Source organism: Blastocystis sp. subtype 4 (assembly GCF_000743755.1).
Source record: "Blastocystis sp. subtype 4 strain WR1 chromosome Unknown seqid_0004, whole genome shotgun sequence".
NCBI lineage: Eukaryota > Bigyra > Opalinata > Blastocystidae > Blastocystis > Blastocystis sp. subtype 4.
In genome coordinates, this window is record NW_014569543.1 from 3,672 (window position 1) to 23,286 (window position 19,615).

Sequence of the window (19,615 nt, forward strand, 5' to 3'; positions counted from 1 at the left end):
TAAAGGATCAAGGTATTGAGGGTGCAAAAATGACTCTAAAGTGTATGCTTGATGGTGATTATTGAGTTGTAGCACTTCCTGCTCTTGCTACATTAGTGTTTGATTATCATGCTGGAGACAATTTCTTAAGGCTTTGGATACTGGTTTGAAGGATGTTGACTTCACATTGATTGAGGATACTGCTTTCTCTGGTATGAATTTGTATTCTCAGAATGAGAATAACAATGGGGAACTTGATAACTATTTCTATAACAAGAGCAATAATCCAAACCCAACGGATGGTCCCACTGTTGCTCCTTAATGTTTCATTATGTACTATACTATTCTCATATTGTTTGCTTCTAACAAACATTGGATAAATGACCCATTACTTTCCTTTTCTCTTTCCCTCTCCCTTCTTTGGAGGTCCCTTTCCCTGAAATCTCTTTCTCCTAGCCTTCTTTTCCCAATAATCAGCCTGATCTGTTCTATAAGAACTTGCAATCCCTCCATCCACATGTCGTCGCGTTCTAGCATAACGGTAGAAGAAAAGCTCTTCCTCATCAACCAATTGTCCAGCTTGCTTCTTTGCAAATGGATCTGATATCATTTCCGAATAGCGTAGCCACTGATACGGAGTAAAACCATTAACAATCAGATCATTAGTGGGATACTGCAAAGGAGTTCGTAGAATTTCCTTGATTGTCCTCGGATTAGTCAATTCCATTTGTTTAGCGATTGGCTTCTTGTTGTAAGGTTTCAATCCCGTTCGAGCGAGAGAAGTAGTTGGCAAATTGCCAAAGATCACTCGACTGAGTTCTTGGATTTCCCGAGGGATTACTACCTTCTGCATTATGAAGGAATGAATCAGGTTGGTGAATAGTTGGGATTGTCCATACTAGACAGATCTTGGGATCACCCAATAGTATTGATTTGGTAAATGCTTCAATCTATCCTACACTATCTATTCTCTCTTGACAAACAATTCACAAATCCATAAATCTTAATCATACTAACAATCATTCATAAATACCTTTACTCATTTATCGCTTTTCCATCTTCAACTGAACCTATCCCTCACCCAACAATTCACACTCGTACTCTTAGTATCTTATTATCAACCTTAAATCCATTCATGGTTTCAATCGCCAATCGAGCCGATAAAACCGAATCATAACTTACAAAACCAAACCCTTTACTCTTCCCAGTCTGCTTATCAATATAAACCTTAGCTGACACAATGTGTCCACATGCAGTAAACAATGTTTTCAAATCTGCGTCTGTGACACTCACAGGCAGATGATAAATAAAAAGATTCGCTCCTGGAGGTCCCTCCTTGTGAATCCCACGGTTCTCAACAGGTGAATAGGTTCCACGGGAATACGCTTGTGGAGGATAGTGGTAATACGAATCAGATTCATTGGTCCATTGGGACCCATAGGGAGGTGAAGATGGAGAAATACTAACAACATATGGAGAGTAGACATTTGTTTCATTCATATACATGGCAGAGGGAAGCGAAGAGGGAGGAGTAATCTCAGGAATACCAGGGGGTGGTTGATCATCTTGATACCTCTGAGGAGTACTCTGAGGGACACCAGGAGGAATGGGATGATACGATTGTGAATAACTAGGGATAAAGGATTGTGAGGCTTGAGGGAATCTTGAAGGAAGTTGGTATACGGCCTGCGGATTCTGCATGCATCCTAAACATTCATTTGGCACTCTCGGATCATAGCGATCAGGTTCAATCTGCACTGTTGACGGATACCATGGATCCTGACTGGGTTCAACAGAGGCTGGATAACTGGCTCCTACAGAGGATGCATATCTCTCCTCATATTCATCCATACCAAACTTCTTTTCTCTACAATGCTCTCGTGAATGAATCTCTGGCAGAGAACATGCTTGCATCTCCGAATCTGCATCCGAGAGAACATCTGAAAAAGCGAAACCATTTGTATCGGAGACTGCATGAACCGGAGTAGTACTTCTCACATTCTCATACAACGCATCGAGAGATAATTCACTCTGATGGAACGAACGTAACGGAGACATTTGTGGAGATGTTTGACAGGACCGATTCTCCATAGTTGAAGGGCGTTGCTGAGAGTTCCTACAAAAAGCTGATGGCGAGGTGAACGCTTTATCATCTTGGAACATAGTTCGATATTCACTGGAAGGAGCTTTGAATCATAATACCATCTGAAACCTACAGAGTGACTGAGGTCTGGTCGTCTCATTTACCGTTTCTACAGGATTGTCCATGTAAAGTGGAGATGACATTACGAAATCGGGAGGAGGAGGATACATACGATAATATGGCTCAATAAACTCATAAGGACGAATGGAAAGTGACGGAGGCTAGGGAAAACGAATAACAGAAACACCTACACTTATATTTGACATGTCCATAGGAGCCTTTCTAGAATAGGGATAATAAGGTAGTGGCTCCCTTACAGGTACTTGGGTCCGATTCCGACGATTATGGGGATTTACAGCATACGATACATTCAAATACTTGAGTTGCTAGAATGTTACAATGAACTCACACATACATCTCGAAACCTGATACGGCTATCCAGATTACGAATAAGGAGGTCTGCCTTATCTTCTGAATCAACATATACAAAGGCACAGCCTAGGTATTACTAGGAAGTACAGTTCTGACCCCTTTGTTCACCGGTGACCGAATCTTGAATTAGATGCAAACCAAGGATAGGACAGAACTGGGAGAGAAACGAATGAAGCTCCTCTTCCGAAATAGATTTGGGTAAATGACCAATGAATAGCTTCTTTGGGAAACTGCGATTAGCATTCCGGGATCGTGACGTAGATCCACTTCTTGGGTTGAAATAAGGCGTCGAATCGAATTCTATAGGTCAAACACCCGAATCACTCCAACTGTTACTAGAATCCTTATGTGAAGACGAATCCTTTCTACTGTCATTCATTTCCACAAAAAAAGACAAAAGTGTCGGTGAGATAGAAAACACCTGTTATAGATGATAGATTTTTATGAACTCATTAAATAGAATCGCATCAAATTTTTAACGAATCCGAAGTAGTATAGTGGTTAAGTATTTCCGCCTGTCACGCGGACGACCGGGGTTCGATTCCCCGCTTCGGAGTTTGGTTGTTTTTCTTGATGCACTGAAACATCTTTTTACTTCACTTCTTTGTTTCAATTTAACGTAACAACAGATTGTTATTGTTGCAAGATAGATGTTTGAGGATCTCGTTAGTAGTCTTCTTTCTACCTATCTAGGAGACTATCTGGAAGGTCTGACAAAGAGCGATTTGAAAATATCTCTATGGAAGGGAGACGTGGAACTCCTAAATCTTGTAGTGTTATCTGTTTTATTCGATTTTAGAGAGTCAAAACCGAGGCTTTGGATAATCTAAATATTCCCATTCAGGTGAAAGATGGATTTGTTGGGAAATTGACTCTCAAGGTACTTTTGGTTATGATTTCTGATGATTAGATTCCATGGAAGAATTTGGGAAAGAAACCTACAAAGGTGTTCTTGGATGATGTGTATGTTATTGCCTGTCCGAAATCAGAATTGGAATTTGATGAGACCAAGAAAGCAACTAAGGAAAGGGATATCAAACGGGCACAATTAAAGGTAGATGTTTATTCATGGATTTACAGTAGGCGGTTGAAGATAATGAACAGCATATTGAAGAGGAAATGAATACAAAGGAGTACACGTCATCCACAGCCAAATTGCTTGCCAAGATTATTGACAATTTTCAACTTCGAATCAATCGCATTCATCTTCGTTTTGAAGATCATTCGTATGGATTTGTTGAGACTTTTATCTAGTTCTTGTCCAGGACGTCCATTTTGTGCTGGTATTGTTCTTGAAAAGTTGTATGTCACTTCATTAAATGATGGAACTGCGCCAGAAGCCTCTGTTCCTATTCCAGGAGTCATTGACAAACGTGTGAAGCTTCACAAGCTGGGAATCTACTGGGACTATCAACAGTCCACGAGTATTGACACATCATCTCCAGACACTCTGTTTCATGGAATGATTGCTCCCTTCTCCTCTTCATCTCCTTTAACTCCTAAGCACTATCTGTTGCAACCTATCTCACTCGAATTAAACCTTCATTTGGATATGCGGAGAGTAGAACTACGAAGACCAAGTGTAGAAGAAGCAGTATCATTCGTTTGTTCACAATTGCAGTGGCCATCAGATGAGCTCACAATCCTTCAACGATGTTACTGTCATATCCGGAAGAATGACCATCAAGGACGTAGTATTGACGAAGAGTGGGGATTGGTACGAGACCGTCTACTACAGAAATACGGCTCCATGTTCACCTCCAAGGAAGCACTGAGACATGCTCGTATATTCTGTGAACAGTGTTGGGAAGTATCAAACACAGCCTCTCCCATGGTTGTAGTTGATGGAGAAATGGATCGATTTGTCTTGTCCATTGATAGGGAGCAGTATCGTGATTTGTTGGAGTTTGTTAACAGTCTGAGCATTCAAACCATCAAAGCCAGATATCATCATTTTCGTCCTAAAGGAAAGGATCCTATTGCTGCACCTCGAGAGTGGTGGCAATTTGCAATTAAGGCAGTAATCAGCAGTACTCAGCAGACTCGGAAACCAGGTAGTTGGAGAGAGTATCTCAAGTTCAAAGAATTACGTTCTGAGTACATCGAACTCTATAAGAGGAAGAATGATTCAAAACAGACGGCAAAGAAGGATCCACGTGTGCTAATGAGACTTCAGGAACTTGAGGATGAGTTGACACTGGGAAACATTCTTCTCTTTCGCAAGATAGCTTTGAGTGAATTGAATAGTGAAGAGAAGAAGAGGAAGAAGGGTTTGTTCACTCGCAAGAGTCGGAAGACTTTGGAATCTTCACATAGTCCTGTCTCGGATTCAGAAAATGATTTCGGATGGAATGAAACACGACGGCAAGAGTTACTGAGTGAATTTGATATATCACCAGATGAAGAGTCGCCTTGGGAAGGGGGTCAACCGAAGGATATCCAAATTCGTGTCGATTTTCGTCTTCATACTGTGGGGTTGGATCTAATTAGTGGTTCATCAAAAGTGATTGTCTGTAAGTTGAAGGAGTCCTCGATCCGTTTCTTTAAGCGAAAGGAATTCGTTCAGTTTTGGTGTTGTGTTGAAGATGTTCATATAGAGGACAAGAAGAATAAGAAGAGTCCTTGGAGACACATTATATATACCGAAAAAGAGAGTTCTTTTGACAATACTCGTATTGTCCAGTTTTTACCATCAGATATGGTACGAAAGCATGGAATTCCATTTTTACAAGTGGTTATTGAATCTCCTTCTCTTGATCAAAGTATGGATTTGGAGATTCAGGTGAGTTCTCTTCCCTTGGGATTGGTGGTTAATATTCCTTGTCTGATGGATGTGGCTGCATTTTTCATGTCGGATCTGAATGGAAATCATTCGAGTTCTGTCCAATCATCCAGTGGTTCTTTCCAAGAATCTCTCACTTCACCTACTTTCACATCATTCCAATCAACCTTCTCCCCTTTCCAATCAACGTCTCTCCTGAAAGAAAGACGACATAGAAAAGTTGCTAGAGAGATTGCCACACACAAACGAATCAAATTGGATGTCAATGTTGGTGCGCTGAGTGTTCTGATTCCTGCCAATGTGAATGAAGATGTTAAGCACACTCAAATTGTTGTGATTCGTCTAGGGGATATTTCAATCCATAGTAATCCTATTCCAATAGATAAGAAAACTAAATTGACAGAAGATAAGATTTATGACATGTTTTTGTTGACTGTTAGTGATATTGGACTCTTACTGACAAATTATCATGAGAACTGGCAATCAACTGATGTTCAGACTACATACAATCTCTCACTCATACACAATTTTGATATTTCTGCTGCTATTGGGATTAGTATTGCTCCATCAGAACCTCAATTTGCTTCTGTGAAAGTTGTCCTCTCTCTATCTCTGATTGATATTTCACTCACACAGAAACAGTATACGGAACTGATACGATGGATTCGAGACATTACAGATACGGCCATTGCTCTGATAAATCAGAATCATGTGGATTTCCATAATCTCTCCACAGCTATGGTCACACGTTTCCTCCCAGAACCTTCTGCTTCAGAAACTACTCCTGAAGAGCAAGAAATGAAACGAGCATTACGGGAGTATTCGGAAGAAGAGAAGGTCATCCTTCAACAGAACTGCATTCTCCAGTTTCAGTGCATTTTCAAGGGAGTTACATTAACATTGATTGAAACGGATGCTTTGGATACTTCCACACCATTACTGGAAGCGACAATGAATGATTTGGAACTGTCGCTTCAGAGACGTTCATTCGATTGGACTGTGAACTGTATTCTCGGTGATATCTCGGTCAAGGATTGTCTTAGGTCCAAGCTTCTAGGGTATGAAGTGTTTATGGTTCTGTCAGATAATGGGAAGGAGACAGCACCTCAACTGATCCGGATATCAGCAAGTGTGATTAATCAGGATTCTCCTGAATATGCTGCTTCTTCAAGTGATGTGTCTCTGAGTTTGGAATTCGGTTCGATTATGATGCTTGTTTTCCGACCTACAGTATCTCATCTCATCCATTTTGTTCTCTCAGATATCCATTTATCCATACCTCCTGAGGAATCGAATCTACAGTCAGAATCTTTCACTTCTTCAGATGTTCCTACAGAGCCCATTATTGTGTACTTGTATCGACAACTCAAATGCTTGCTTCATCATCACAAGTCGAGGAGAGAGTGGCTTCGTCGTGACCTTCAAGTGACAATTACTCTTCAATCTGCATCCATTCAATTACTCACAGATCAGGGAATGTGCCTAACCGTAGCTGGTATTCAACGAATTGATATTGGAGTTGGGATTTGTCCTGCACTGATTGAAATCTCAGGCTCATTAGGCGATCTTCAAATCACAAACTCCAGTGAAGATGGTGGGTTGCATTCGTCTATTCTGTCCATTACTGAAGCCTCTACTACATCATCATTCATTCAATTTGTGATTACTGTTTATCGACAACGTTCTTATCCCCAGTACCCAGGTCATCGTCTCTCTCTCACTTGCAATATCCTAAGTCCATGTCTGACTTACTGTCGTCGGATATCTGAAGAGCTTGTGAAGTATTTTGCTGTGGGATCTCTTGCTGAGTGTCTTGGCTTGATCTACGATTTGGTTAAGAATCGACATATTGCTTCCACAAGGAAACGATCTAAACCCATGTCCATGATTTCTTCTGCTATGGAGATGGGAAAGACTCTCATCACTGAAGGAGAGAAGGATTGTTCGCTTCCAATCATCCTTCCATACCTTAATGTTACAATTACCAACTTTGTTGTTCAGATTCCTGAGTCTACCACTAGCGAGTCTATGACTGTATTTGAACTGGGACGGATAACCATATCCAATAGTGAACCTTCGCTTCTAGAGTCTGATATGGATCAACAGATTCTCACCAGTCTAAATACAGTCACTCTGACTCTTCAGAAGATGTGTGCGTATACTGTCCAGCCCTCTGTTCCACCTCATGCTCTTATTGGTAACATTTCTATTGAGGCAACGATGATTGTGGGTCATCAGCTTGGTATAAGGATTCACATCTCGAAACCTGCCGTTACAGTGAATGAGCAACAACTCTCCTTCTTCTTACGAACATTGAATGGGAATCTTCATGAAAAGTCTCTTTGTGAGGAGGATCTGAAGTGGATTCAGGAGACTTTGACACAGTATCGATCAACGAGGGCTTCTTCTAGAACCCTGAAGATTAAAAATGATATTTCTGTATCAGTCGCTCTCGATGGCTTACTAATCGAATTCTTGAATGGATCTGGAGGGTATTCACATCCTGTTACTGGGAAGGACTTGGCAGGATGTGTCGGAATGCAACCAACTTCAATGATGTACGTAGACATCACAACCCTTCATGGTTTCCTTCTGATCATGAAGGATGAAATGTCTGGTGGTCTTAGTCTCTCGTCTGTCTCCATTCATGATTCGCGCCATGGTTCTTCAATTCATTCTTCTTTCACTGTTCCATTTCTGTTCGGGGGAGTTGCCAAACCAGCCATTACTGTTCTTCTGAAGCTTCATAAGAAAGAAGCTAGTTCATATCCCGAGTTATTGGAAGCTGGTATTTCTCCTGATACTCGTATTCGAGATGCTTGTGTGTCGATTCGTATTGGAAACCTTCGCATTGTTCCTACACCCTGGATCTTTCAGTTGTTGACACAAATAGATACGCTTAAGGCTGCTCTTGTTAAGGAACTTCCTTCTTTCCATCATTCAACTCAATCGTCTCTTTTTGGTTCTTCTGAATCTTCAGAGCTAGGATGTCATGTTCTCCTTGATGTTCGAGTTGATAATCACTACATATTCCTTATTGAAGATACAACCCGAGAAACCTCTCCTTCCTTCTTAATCACATTTTCAGCGGATGCTTCCATAGGCATTTCACCACTGCAGAATCTAGATGTAACATTAAGTGTCAGTGGACTTCGAGGTTGTCGTGGTTCTATTATACAGAAAGAGATACCTCCACCAAGTATGATTGATGTCATCAACCCATTGGATGTGAATATGAATCTTCATAGTACTCATAAGATGAAGCAGGTGAATGGCACCTTGACTTCAGAGCGAATAAGTATGCGTGTGAGTATGAAGGATCTCCTCCTTATGACCAATGCCATACAGAATCTGGTTTCATCCTCTCTTATTGCTAAAGGGAAGTCAGAAATGATCTCTGATGAGAACAAGACTCTCTCTGGAGGGATGAAGACTGTACCAAATAATAACATTAAGACAGGCGTCCTTTACAATCTAAGGTCTTCTTATTCTCTACCCTACTGGCTACAAGGACTTCGCTTCCCATGGATTCTGAATTTCTTTGGCAGTGTGAACGAGATATCAGTTGTTGTAGTCAATGATACTGCTGATTCTGAACTGCCCATCGCTCATGGACTTCTCCAAGGGACTGTACTTTCACTTGGAATGACAGAAGAACTCTTGAAAGTAGATGGTCAGTTCAGTATGGAAGCCGAGTACTATGATGCCATGAAGAATGTATGGGAACCCGTAGTCGAACCGTGGACGATCCATGCTGTACTGGAGATGGAGCCTCGAGAAAGAATCTTGCAGCGTCTCTCTGGCGATCCATCCTCCTATACAGACTTTCAGAACGCAATCACACGTCTCTTTGTGGAGTCGCCTAAGCCTCTCAATATCAACCTCACTGCCTCATTTCTTAGTATTCTCTTCCATTCTGTTCATGACTTTCAGCAATGTACATCTTCAGAGCGTGCTTGGGATAGTCATTACTTCATTGGTCTGCGTAACTGTATGGGAGTTGGAGCACAGTATTGTATTGAAAATGATGGAGGTGTGAACCATTTTCAGAAGGAGAATGAATGTGAACTGAATGAGGAGCAACTGGATGAAGAGTTGTTTGGAGGTCTTGGTATTGTACAGTCATCTCAAGGAGAAGGAACGTATTGGATTGAAATCCATGCTCTGGAGCCTCATATTCGTGTTTACGATTCAATTCCTTTTGTTCGTAATTCCAGAAATCCGAAGTTTTCAAGTCAGGAATATGAGTTGAAGGAGGGTTCAGAAGGTCTACTATTTCCTGTGTGTTCGTTTCTCGATTCCTCTCAGAATCTAGTGACTGTTCTTGTAGAAAGCAGATCTCAATTCGATCTTTGGACGGAGTACTTGAAACAAGGACTAATTACACCGCTCATGATCGATCCACGATCCATAGAAGATGAATGGAACTATCAACCTCTTCCAGCCACAGGAGATGTTATTTCAACTACACTTCCAGCTCATCCCTCACTTTCTCTTCTCTATTTCCATCAGTCCTATCGGAAAGTCCCTCCACGTATGATTACTATTCAATTCGATAATATGCCATCGTTTCCATTAGAAGTGGATCGATTTCAGTCTGTTGGTGTTGAGTTGAAAGGACCTGAACAGGAATTCCGGATCATGATTGAAGCAAGTGTTGAGAGAGGAATGAAAGTATTAACACTTTCGACTCCTGTGAAGATCACCAATACTACAAATCGACCTCTATTGTGTGCCTTTGGAAAAGACTCTTCCAGTCCTCTCACATCCTTACAGCCGAACCATTCCATTTGGGGATCAGAGCAAGTCCAAGGAGGATTTGTACTGGGGTCTCAAAGACGATTTATTGATAGAAGTCGGATTGAGAAGGAACTTGCAACAGGTGTTGTGAATATGGGAAATGAGTTTGTTATGGTAAAGGAAACAGTCTATTCGGTTCCTCTTCTTTCTCATCCATGTCGCACTCTTCCTTGCTATCATCTCATTCTCTCGGATATTCTAACATTAGAGAATCTACTTCCAGAATCTCTCGAGTTTCAGATTATAACTCCAGAAGGAAGAGTTGTCACCGAGAATGTTGTTAAGCCTGGGAGTGTTCAGAGAGTCACAACATGTCGATTCTCCAAGAAGGAAGGTCTTCGTGTGAGTCTTCGTCTTGTGACTGAGTCGTTTGAATTTAGTTCGTATGACAACTCAATCAACCCAACCCTCTCCCAACCTAATGGAACTTGCCTTCTTGTAAACAGAGAGACTGGTATTCAGTTACGACTTCATTATGAGTTTACTCATTCGAAACAGGGAACATGGAACCTCCAACTCTATTGCAAATACTGGATCATGAACAAAACTGGGGATGATCTGATTCTGGCGGATGCTGGAAATTCTTCCTATTGCTTCTTTGCTCCAGGGTATCCTGTGGATGTTAAGACAGAGAATGAGACTTTATGGAATGAAGAGATGCTTCTTCAACCTATCTTGTTCAGTGTATGTGAGGATGGAAAGAAAGAGGAGGCAAAAGTGATGCTGCAAGGAGATTATTTATGGTCACAACCATTCAGTATCAATACACAAGGAATGAGGGGCGAATGTATTGTACGAGGGAGATCAGAAGGGGAACGGGAACATTGTTTTGCTGTGGTAATTAGCAGAGCTCCAGGAATCTTTGCTCGTTCTCTTGTTGTAACACTTACTCCCTTGTATATCCTCATGAATGAACTTCCACAACTCATTCGAATTCGACAGGAAGATACGCTTGAGAATGTAGTACTTCAACCACATTCATCAACTCCCTATCACTGGACATCACTCTCGTCACCTCGTTCGATTCAACTCCTTCTCGACTCCTATGCATGGTCATCTCCATTTCCTCTGGTTCCTGGTCACTATTCTCTGGCTCTTCATTCTCCTGTAATGGATCCAGTTACGACATCTGCTCATCTTTTCCTTCCTCCTTTTGACCCTGTTACAAATCCTCAGAGTGTTCTCCAGATTGATGTGATGGCAGTTGAAGCCCAATGTCTCGTTTTTCTTCGTCAGATTTCACCCAAGTTCATTTCAGTTTGTGTCAGTAATGATACGCTCATAGAAACCATTACGATCTGTCAGAATGGAGCTTTATTTGACTCTGCAGTATCACTTCCACCATTGTCTTCACGTATGTTGGCATTCTCATTCATTGAATCTGATCCATCATTCCTTGTCTTTTCTCGAGATGTTGGAACTTTTGTTACTCCTGCTTCCTTCACTCCTGTATTCCTTGCATCCCTCTCTCGTCCTGGTCATCTTGGTGAATTCACAGTTTCAACCGACTCTGGTCTTGATGTAGTAGTGTCAGTTGATGTCTTGATGCATCACAGCACCCACATCCTGGTCTTTAAGAGTGTTTCAGTGGATCAACAGAATTCAGAACGTCATTGGCTTCTTCTGAAACGAAATTTACTTCTTGAAGACCTTCATCAGACAAAGGAGTCTTTGATCAAGTATGCTAATGTGCATTCTGCCTCATCCTCGGTACGAACCTCCTTCCTAGACTTCCAGTTCATCCAATCATCTTGTTGTGCATTGAATCAACACATTCATTATCGTTTTGAAGCAGTTGCTGGAGAGAATCAGCTTGGAGGATGTGAGACTGAAGGTGTGCTAGGTGTTGTGATGGAACGAATGATTGTTCCAGCAGAATCTGTTGTCAAGATACGAGTAACGCTATGGAACGATGAGATTGAACAAGTTGGTGAAGGAATATTGAATCTGAAGGACTATCTTACTGTTGATCGTCTGATGGAAGTGTGTGTACCTTGTATTGATCGACAAGGTAGATGGTTGTGTGAGATGCGAGTGACTGTGATGAACACTCTCTTTCTTGATGTTTCTGCTAAGACCTATCACCTACTCACTCTCCAACAACTGTATGATGAGATTGAAAATATACTCGAGCGTTGTTCTTATGAATGGAAACTTGCAACATGGCAGAAGGAGAATGAGTCACATATCCTTCGAGCTATTGGATCCGGTCTTTATCGTTCTCAATCACAATCAGCTTGGATGATGGGATCATCTGATTACCACTTCTCTGTAATGCTCCACTCATTGAAGCGACTTCCCGTATCCTTGGGAGTTATCAAAGGACTCTTTGCTCTCGTCACAGTTGGAAGTGTCACATTACGAACTCCTCTCTGCTCGGATGTCTCTCCAGACTCTGACATTCATGACACTCCTACAGTAAGACTTCGATGGCGTCATGCTGACTCAGATTGTGTGTTGATGGAACATGAGAAGACTCTCGTTGTGAGTCAGATAGCACACAACTCCCTTGTGTATATGGAGGGGTTAAGAGTAGGCCATCGACTGATTCGAGTGAATGGCATGGAACCTCCTAAGACTGTTGCTGCATTCACATCGCTCCTCAACAGTGATTCCTCCGAAAAGGTTCTCGAATTTGCATTTCCTCAAGACACTTTGTTCGTTCAATATGCATTCAATCAGAAGTTGGTGTTTCCCACAGGAATCACATCGAAGACATCCACCTTCTCTGTTAGTGTGTATGAGGAGGAGGATCAACTAGAAGACAGGTTATTGTTCACACAGTCATTTCCCATCTCTCACGAAGAGGATTCAGAGATAAGTGTGTTGATTGCAAATGAGTCCTGTTTGTGTCTGGAAACATCGTGGGAATGCAAAAGTCAGGAACAAGAATTGATGTCTGTCAGTCTTCAAATGGATTTCAATGGATTAGGAGTTTCCCTTGTAGATAAGAATCCTCAAGAATTGATGTATTTAAGTATGACAGAAATCGAAGGCATTTTTGCCTTGACAGAACATGGTCAGACTATGTGTTCTATGAAAATTCAATCTCTCCAAATTGACAATCAGTGTACTGAATCGACTTTTCCTGTGCTTCTCAGTTGTCCTTCATCGGATTGGTTATCAGTTACTGTTGTGTTGAGTGCTCATCCTTCTGTGTTGTGTGTAGAAGGAGTGGATGTGAGGATGCAAGACTGTAATGTGAGTGTGGAATCATCTTTGTTAACATCGCTCATTCAGTTGATTCGTGATCTGCCTTGGGATGTGTCTTCATCATCACAGAAGGAATGGCTTCTGTTCCTCCAACAGGATCGTCGATTTGTACAGTAATCATAAAATACTGGTTGATTATCATAGATCTCTGATCATACCAAATGTACCTTTATCTACCTCGTCTCTCTATGCTGCCTTCTTCCGTATCCAGAGTCTTGTAATCACACTGACGTGTAAGATGGATCCAACTCGTCCTGTAACCTCCTTCCTTCTCTCCTCTCCATGTGTCACATCTCTCCAAGCATGGATTGACACAGCGATGACGATGATAGGAAACACAGACAATGCATCTATCCAGCTGAATGGACTATTGCTTCAAAATGTCTTTTTATCTCCTCAGGAACTCCTTCAGCGTCTAGGTAATCATTACCTTCGACAAATCCTAGGCCAGTTGTATAAGATTCTCGGCTCTATCACCATCCTCGGTAATCCAGTGGGTCTGTTGGATAGTGTGGGTTCGGGTATGAAAGCATTTTTCACAGAACCAGCTCAGGGTCTTGCAAATGGACCAATGGAGTTTATTGATGGAATTGGGAAGGGAACGAAGGCATTAGTGATGAACACTGTCTATGGGGTTTGCAATTCAGTGAGTAACATCACAGGAACCCTAGGTAATGGGTTATCATCTCTGACCATGAATGAAGAGTATCAGACACAGAGAGCTGCTGGGAAGAGTTCTCTGCTGTATGGAGTGAAAGAAGGAGTAACTGGAGTTGTGAAGGATACTGTGAATGGAGCGAGAATGAATGGTCTGTTAGGTGCATTGAAGGGAACAGGAAAAGGTTTGGCTGGACTGATGTTGAAGCCAGTAACAGGTGCTCTGGATGATACAACTCGACTGATCGAAGGAGTCAAGAGTGTAACACACCTAAGGCATACAGTGGAACGAATACGCCCTCCTCGATACATCTATCCTGATGGTGTGATTACTTCATATTGTCAGCATCTTGCCGAAGGTCAACTGATCTTCCGTCAATGCATTGCTTCCTCCTCTTTAGAGGTTCATGATTGTTACCTCATTCACATCTTTGACAATCAGCAAAATATCCTTCTTCTCACACAACGAAGTATATCACTCATTACTCCTTCTTTGTCTGTACTTTGGACAATATCACACAAAGATTTGATACGAATTGATCACGAATTTAACATCCTTCGCTTTCTCATTCATGATCATGATAATGTAGTGATTGTTCCATCTCAAGACATTGCTTATCACGTTTGCATCCTTGTAGACCTCCTTCGGAGTAATCGTATTCCAGAGACTGTTCCAATTATCAAACAGATCGCTACTGTATATGGTGAGGTCGTAACTGATGAAGATTACGAATGGAATGATCGGGTTAAGGAACAGCTCGATCGATGTTCTTTTGATGAATCTCCATCTCCTATTCTGCATCCGAATACTCCCGTTGATATTGAGAATCTGAATCCAGAGTCTGCAGTGATTGGAAGATGGCATCAAAATTCGGAGTTGACAAAATCGGGTCGATATTCACACACATTTGAAGTATTTGAAATTGTGGTTACGAGTGGAATGGTCACATGGGAGGTACATCGTAGATATAGTGATTTTTTGTATACGTTTTGATAACAATTAATGAGTAGATTTGTTCACAAGTGTATGATAAAGGAAAGAGGACGAGGAGTTGTGATTGGATTGAAGTTACCTCCAAAACATATTGATGTATTACGTAACATTAACAAGAGATTGTTCGATAGTCGGATTCAGGGCTTGAATCGGTATTTGCGGATTCTTGTAAAACGTCCTGATTTGTTGGAGATGGATTGTGTTCAGAATTTCCTGAAGTCGGATCCAGTTTCATTTGGAAATTGCTGTGATTGATTTTCTCCTTTTATTGGGTTTGTTCAAAATCACGTTTTTCGATGTTGAGAGTCGTAAAGCCTTTGATTGCTGCAACGTATGGATGCTTCCAATCTGGATTCTCATCACCTAGTACTCTGCAGTGGCGTTGTTTTGCATCAACTGCAACACCAAGTAAAAAGTATCCAAATCGTCAAGTACCATATTCTTCGGATGTATTTCATCCAATAGTATTATTCTCCCATGCAAGCGATTAACGGTGTGCGAAATTGTGCCGTGTCCAAGTTTGATGAGACATTGGAGGTTACAGCAAATCTTAATATCGATCCTAAGAAAACAAACGTGATTATTCGTGGACTTCTTTCGGTATGCGTCCATGGGTCACCTAATGCAATAGCTTCCTCACGGAACTGGAAAGCATCCTCGAATTTGTGTTTTGGCGGAAGGAAAGTATGCCTCCGATGCCCAGGAAGCTGGTGCAGACCGTGTGGGTTTGGATGAGATCATCAACGAAATTAAGGGTGGAAAGATCGATTTCGATATTCTTCTTACGGCTCCTAGGTTTGTTCCTCGATTAGCTCCAGTGGCTCGAGTAAGTCTGTTCATATCATTTGAAATAGATCCTTGGACCCAAAAAATTGATGCCCTCAACTCGAAATGGAACTGTGTCAAATGATCTTCCTCATGCTATTCGCGATGCGCTGCGTGGTGTAACAGAGATTAAGCCCGATAAGTCAGCTGCAATTCGTACAGGGATTGGCAAGTTATCGTTCACAAACGAGCAATTGTATGATAATCTGAAAGAGTTCATTGTGGTTCTATTTCCTTCTCCTAATACCTAGATCACTCTGAGCTCTATCAAGCCACCTACTGTAAAGAAGTTTGTAAACTCAGTATGCATCTGTTCCACGCATGGTCCTTCTTTCTTTTTGGATACGCGATTCATCACTCCTGGAAGATACTTCTTTAATGAGGAATTAGCGGATTCTTCAGTAGTGATTCCAGAGAGGAAGAAGAAGTTGTCGACACGAAAGCGACATGCATTGAAAGCCGCGGAAAGAGAAAAGGAGGAAGTGACTGAGGGAGAAATGAAGGATACTACAACTGAAGGAGAAACAAAGAATCCTGCGACTGAAGGAGAAACAAAAGTGATTACCACCGATGTTGAAACAAAGGCCACTTTAACAGCTACTGAATAGTGTTTTTAGGGATAATGTGTTTGTTGGGATCCCCCAAACTGGATTATCTGATTGCGAACTTTATCTATTTCTCGTCTAGAATGAATGGAATGTGGACCCGGTACCAGAAACTAGTCGAACAGTATACAATTGTGAAAGAAAATGTATTAATTGATTTGTAGGCTACTCGACTAGAAATGAACCAAAAGTATGGTATTGCAGTTACTGCATACTATAACTTTGTGTGCACTGGATTACTATTTGCAGAGGAATATCGAAGTATGTGTTAAACGGAAAGGTAATCTTGAGATGAGCTACCTCCAACGCACTACGAATCCATGAAATCATGTCTAAAAGATGCAAACCAGCGAATGGAACGCCTAAAACAACAAGGATATGAACCTATGATTGAGTCGCCGAAGGTGACGATTCAAGAACCTGCCCCAGCTCTTCCATTGCGCCCGACATGTTCTAGTAATAAAAAGGCACCACCTGCTCCTTTGCCTCCCAAACCACCCAAAGTGGCTCCAGGAGAAACAGTTGTATCTGTCGAAGTAACAGGAAAACCAATGGATGTTGTATATGAGTTTGGGATTGAAGAGATGATTACATGTAGTCTGAATGACCCCTATGAGAAGAATGTGGTAGAAACCATTTTAGACATATCCTACACACTTGCTTCTATCAGATTCCTTTACGTAACTCCTCTCCAAGTGTGAAGTGGGAAGACATTGCTGGAATGAAGTATGCTAAGAAGGTTTTATATGAAGTATGGACTCAAGTAAACTCATTCCCAGACCGTAATTCTTCCATCGAAACGTCCAGATTTGTTCACAGGTCTGCGAGCTCCTCCTAAAGGAATTCTCCTTTTCGGTCCTCCAGGCACAGGTAAAACGATGCTTGGAAAGGCAGTGGCTACAGAATCTAATGCCTTGTTCTTCAGCATCTCATCCTCATCACTAACCAGCAAGTGGGTAGGAGAGAGTGAAAAGATTGTTAGAGCATTGTTTAAGTTGAATTTGAATTAGTGTGTGATGTAGAGTGGCTTACAAGAACCAACCCTCAATCATTTTTATTGATGAGATAGATTCCATCCTAACTGCTCGATCGTACTTCAAGTGGGAGGTTTAAACTGTAGGGAGAATGAAAATGAAGCAAGCAGACGACTCAAAACTGAATTCCTGATCCAGTTAGATGGTGCTGCCACCAATGGAGAAGAACGTGTGTTGATTATGGGAGCTACAAATCGTCCTTTTGAACTCGATGATGCTGTGATTCGTCGAATGGCTCGTCGTGTATATGTAGGTATATCCACGGGAATGTAAGATAGATTCCTCTTCCGGATAAACGCACTCGTTTTGAGTTATTTAAGATTCTGTTGAAGAAACAGAAATGTGATTTGAGTAAAGAAGACATGCAGAAGATTTTGGACATGAGTAACATGTACTCAGGTTCAGATATCAAAGTACTTTGTAAGGAAGCTGCAATGGGTCCTGTAATGGAATATTGGTTGTATTACGTAGATCCGTGAGATTGATGATTTGATGAGTGTGGAAAACTCCAAGATTCGACCTATTCAGTTAAAGGATTTTATTGAGGCGTTCAAAGTGGTAGAGATGAGGAGATTGTTTGAGAATAGTGTACTCCTTCTGTAAATCCGAATTCCCTAAAGCAGTATATCTCATGGAATGAGTAGGAGTTGGAGAGTAAGTTTAGAAATAGATCCTTTGGATCGAAGGGAGAAGACACAGAAGGTGGAGATGACGTAGATATCTCATCGATCTCATCTGAGCAAAGCAAATGTAAATCGTATTAGTTATTTCTTGTGGTTTCTGGTTCTTTTTTCAGATTGTTTGTTGGAAATGTGGAGATCCTTGTATAGAAAGGATCACTGGTCGTGAGAGTTCCACAAGTTCCAAACTCCGAAGTCAAGTTTATTTTCGATTGTGATTAACTTTGTAATCGATATACTGGTTTGGAGAGCCTCTGTTTCTTTGATTGTATCCATTCTATGAGTGTTTGTTAGATCTAGTCAAATGAAAACGGCGAAGGAAGGAAGTCATCAAGGAATTCAGACCTGTCATTTATGTGGTAAAGTTCAGTGTGGTCAACGTTTGGGACGTGTTAAATGTGCTTATTGTTCCCGTATATTCTGTTTACAACAACTGCAACGCAAATTTGGAATCATTGCAACGGCAAATGATCCATGTTTCAAGTGTCCGAGATGCACTGGAGTCTGCTGTTGTATGTGTAACTGTCAGCGCCCTCCACCTCATGTCCATTGTAAAGTGTATAAAGTGCGTCAAAACAAAGTAAGACTGAGAATCTACTTTAATGAAAGGAGAATCCAGCAAACAAAAAGCGTGCTGAAAAGGATCCTGATGTGGTGTATCCCGCTCTAGCAACTGCAATTCCACTTAAGAAGGAAGTACCGATTCCAGAAAGTGTTGTGAAGGTCGAGACACAGAGGCAAGTACATCCAGAAATGAGTTTAGCAACCATGCCACGAATCCCTTCATTGACCATCATGGATTCCTGTCTTGTTCAGCCAACTCGAGATGACTCCGGTAAACAGGTTGAGGGTTCCAATTGGGATGGTTTCCAGTCAGGTTGGGGAGATGCACCTAATGTTTGGAATGACAGTACAACTGACATTCCAGGAAGTATTATTAATTCAATCTGGTTATGAATAGTTCAAAATAGCGATTGGCTCACACAGTTGAATTTGACAATTCTCGACAACACTCAACAGCCAACTGCCACTTATCCTTCTTCTATAACTGAAGCTACTGAAGTCACAGATCGTATCTGTATGCTTTATCATTGATATTTAGCCTCTATTCCTTCACATTTAAGTCTGTCAGAAACACTTCGGATGTACTTTGAGACATATGGAGATCCATCAGATTTTACTCGCTCAACAATTATATCCTTGAGAACCCATCAGAGTGATTCCTTTATTGCAGGAGAAACAGATTCTGGAACGTGTAGAAGTGATGCAAGTGAAAGCGGGGAAGTGTGATGTTCTATTCAAAATGTTGGATTCATTCAATCAGAACTCACTTCATGTGACAGTTACATGGAGGTTAATTCACAATATTGGAGGTAGATTTTTCTCCTTCACCATACTGATTAGAGAATTGTATTAATGGAAGTGTATTCCCTGGATTGTATACAATTATCAAGCATTATCCTTCTATTCT

General features: G+C 41.3%; 6 protein-coding genes across 6 annotated transcripts; 5 read left to right on the forward strand and 1 right to left on the reverse strand.

The window, feature by feature from the left end:
• Positions 1-367: 367 nt before the first annotated feature.
• Positions 368-2,037, reverse strand: JH06_2344 (hypothetical protein; the record flags this gene model as incomplete). The annotated part of the gene is made up of 2 exons (XM_014674643.1): positions 368-877; positions 1,081-2,037. 2 exons carry the CDS (start codon positions 2,035-2,037, stop codon positions 368-370), a joined length of 1,467 nt encoding a protein of 488 aa, XP_014530129.1.
• Positions 2,038-3,204: 1,167 nt separating this feature from the next.
• Positions 3,205-13,466, forward strand: JH06_2345 (vacuolar protein sorting-associated protein; the record flags this gene model as incomplete). Its single annotated transcript, XM_014674644.1, has 5 exons — positions 3,205-3,324; positions 3,354-3,434; positions 3,465-3,608; positions 3,638-3,780; positions 3,809-13,466. 5 exons carry the CDS (start codon positions 3,205-3,207, stop codon positions 13,464-13,466), a joined length of 10,146 nt encoding a protein of 3,381 aa, XP_014530130.1.
• Positions 13,467-13,587: 121 nt separating this feature from the next.
• Positions 13,588-15,000, forward strand: JH06_2346 (vacuolar protein sorting-associated protein; the record flags this gene model as incomplete). The annotated part of the gene is made up of 2 exons (XM_014674645.1): positions 13,588-13,768; positions 13,796-15,000. 2 exons carry the CDS (start codon positions 13,588-13,590, stop codon positions 14,998-15,000), a joined length of 1,386 nt encoding a protein of 461 aa, XP_014530131.1.
• A 9-nt stretch (positions 15,001-15,009) lies between these two features.
• On the forward strand, positions 15,010-15,255 carry JH06_2347 (hypothetical protein; the record flags this gene model as incomplete). The annotated part of the gene is made up of 1 exon (XM_014674646.1): positions 15,010-15,255. One exon carries the CDS (start codon positions 15,010-15,012, stop codon positions 15,253-15,255), a length of 246 nt encoding a protein of 81 aa, XP_014530132.1.
• A 222-nt stretch (positions 15,256-15,477) lies between these two features.
• Positions 15,478-16,433, forward strand: JH06_2348 (ribosomal protein L1; the record flags this gene model as incomplete). The annotated part of the gene is made up of 4 exons (XM_014674647.1): positions 15,478-15,600; positions 15,632-15,826; positions 15,855-16,049; positions 16,077-16,433. The coding sequence occupies 4 exons, from the start codon at positions 15,478-15,480 to the stop codon at positions 16,431-16,433; spliced, it is 870 nt and encodes a 289-aa protein (XP_014530133.1).
• Positions 16,434-17,151: 718 nt separating this feature from the next.
• Positions 17,152-19,101, forward strand: JH06_2349 (hypothetical protein; the record flags this gene model as incomplete). Its single annotated transcript, XM_014674648.1, is given in 11 exon segments — positions 17,152-17,193; positions 17,210-17,424; positions 17,551-17,713; positions 17,743-17,931; positions 17,945-18,022; positions 18,052-18,104; positions 18,135-18,166; positions 18,210-18,247; positions 18,295-18,344; positions 18,445-18,724; positions 18,754-19,101. 11 exon segments carry the CDS (start codon positions 17,152-17,154, stop codon positions 19,099-19,101), a joined length of 1,488 nt encoding a protein of 495 aa, XP_014530134.1.
• Between the last annotated feature and the right edge of the window lie 514 nt (positions 19,102-19,615).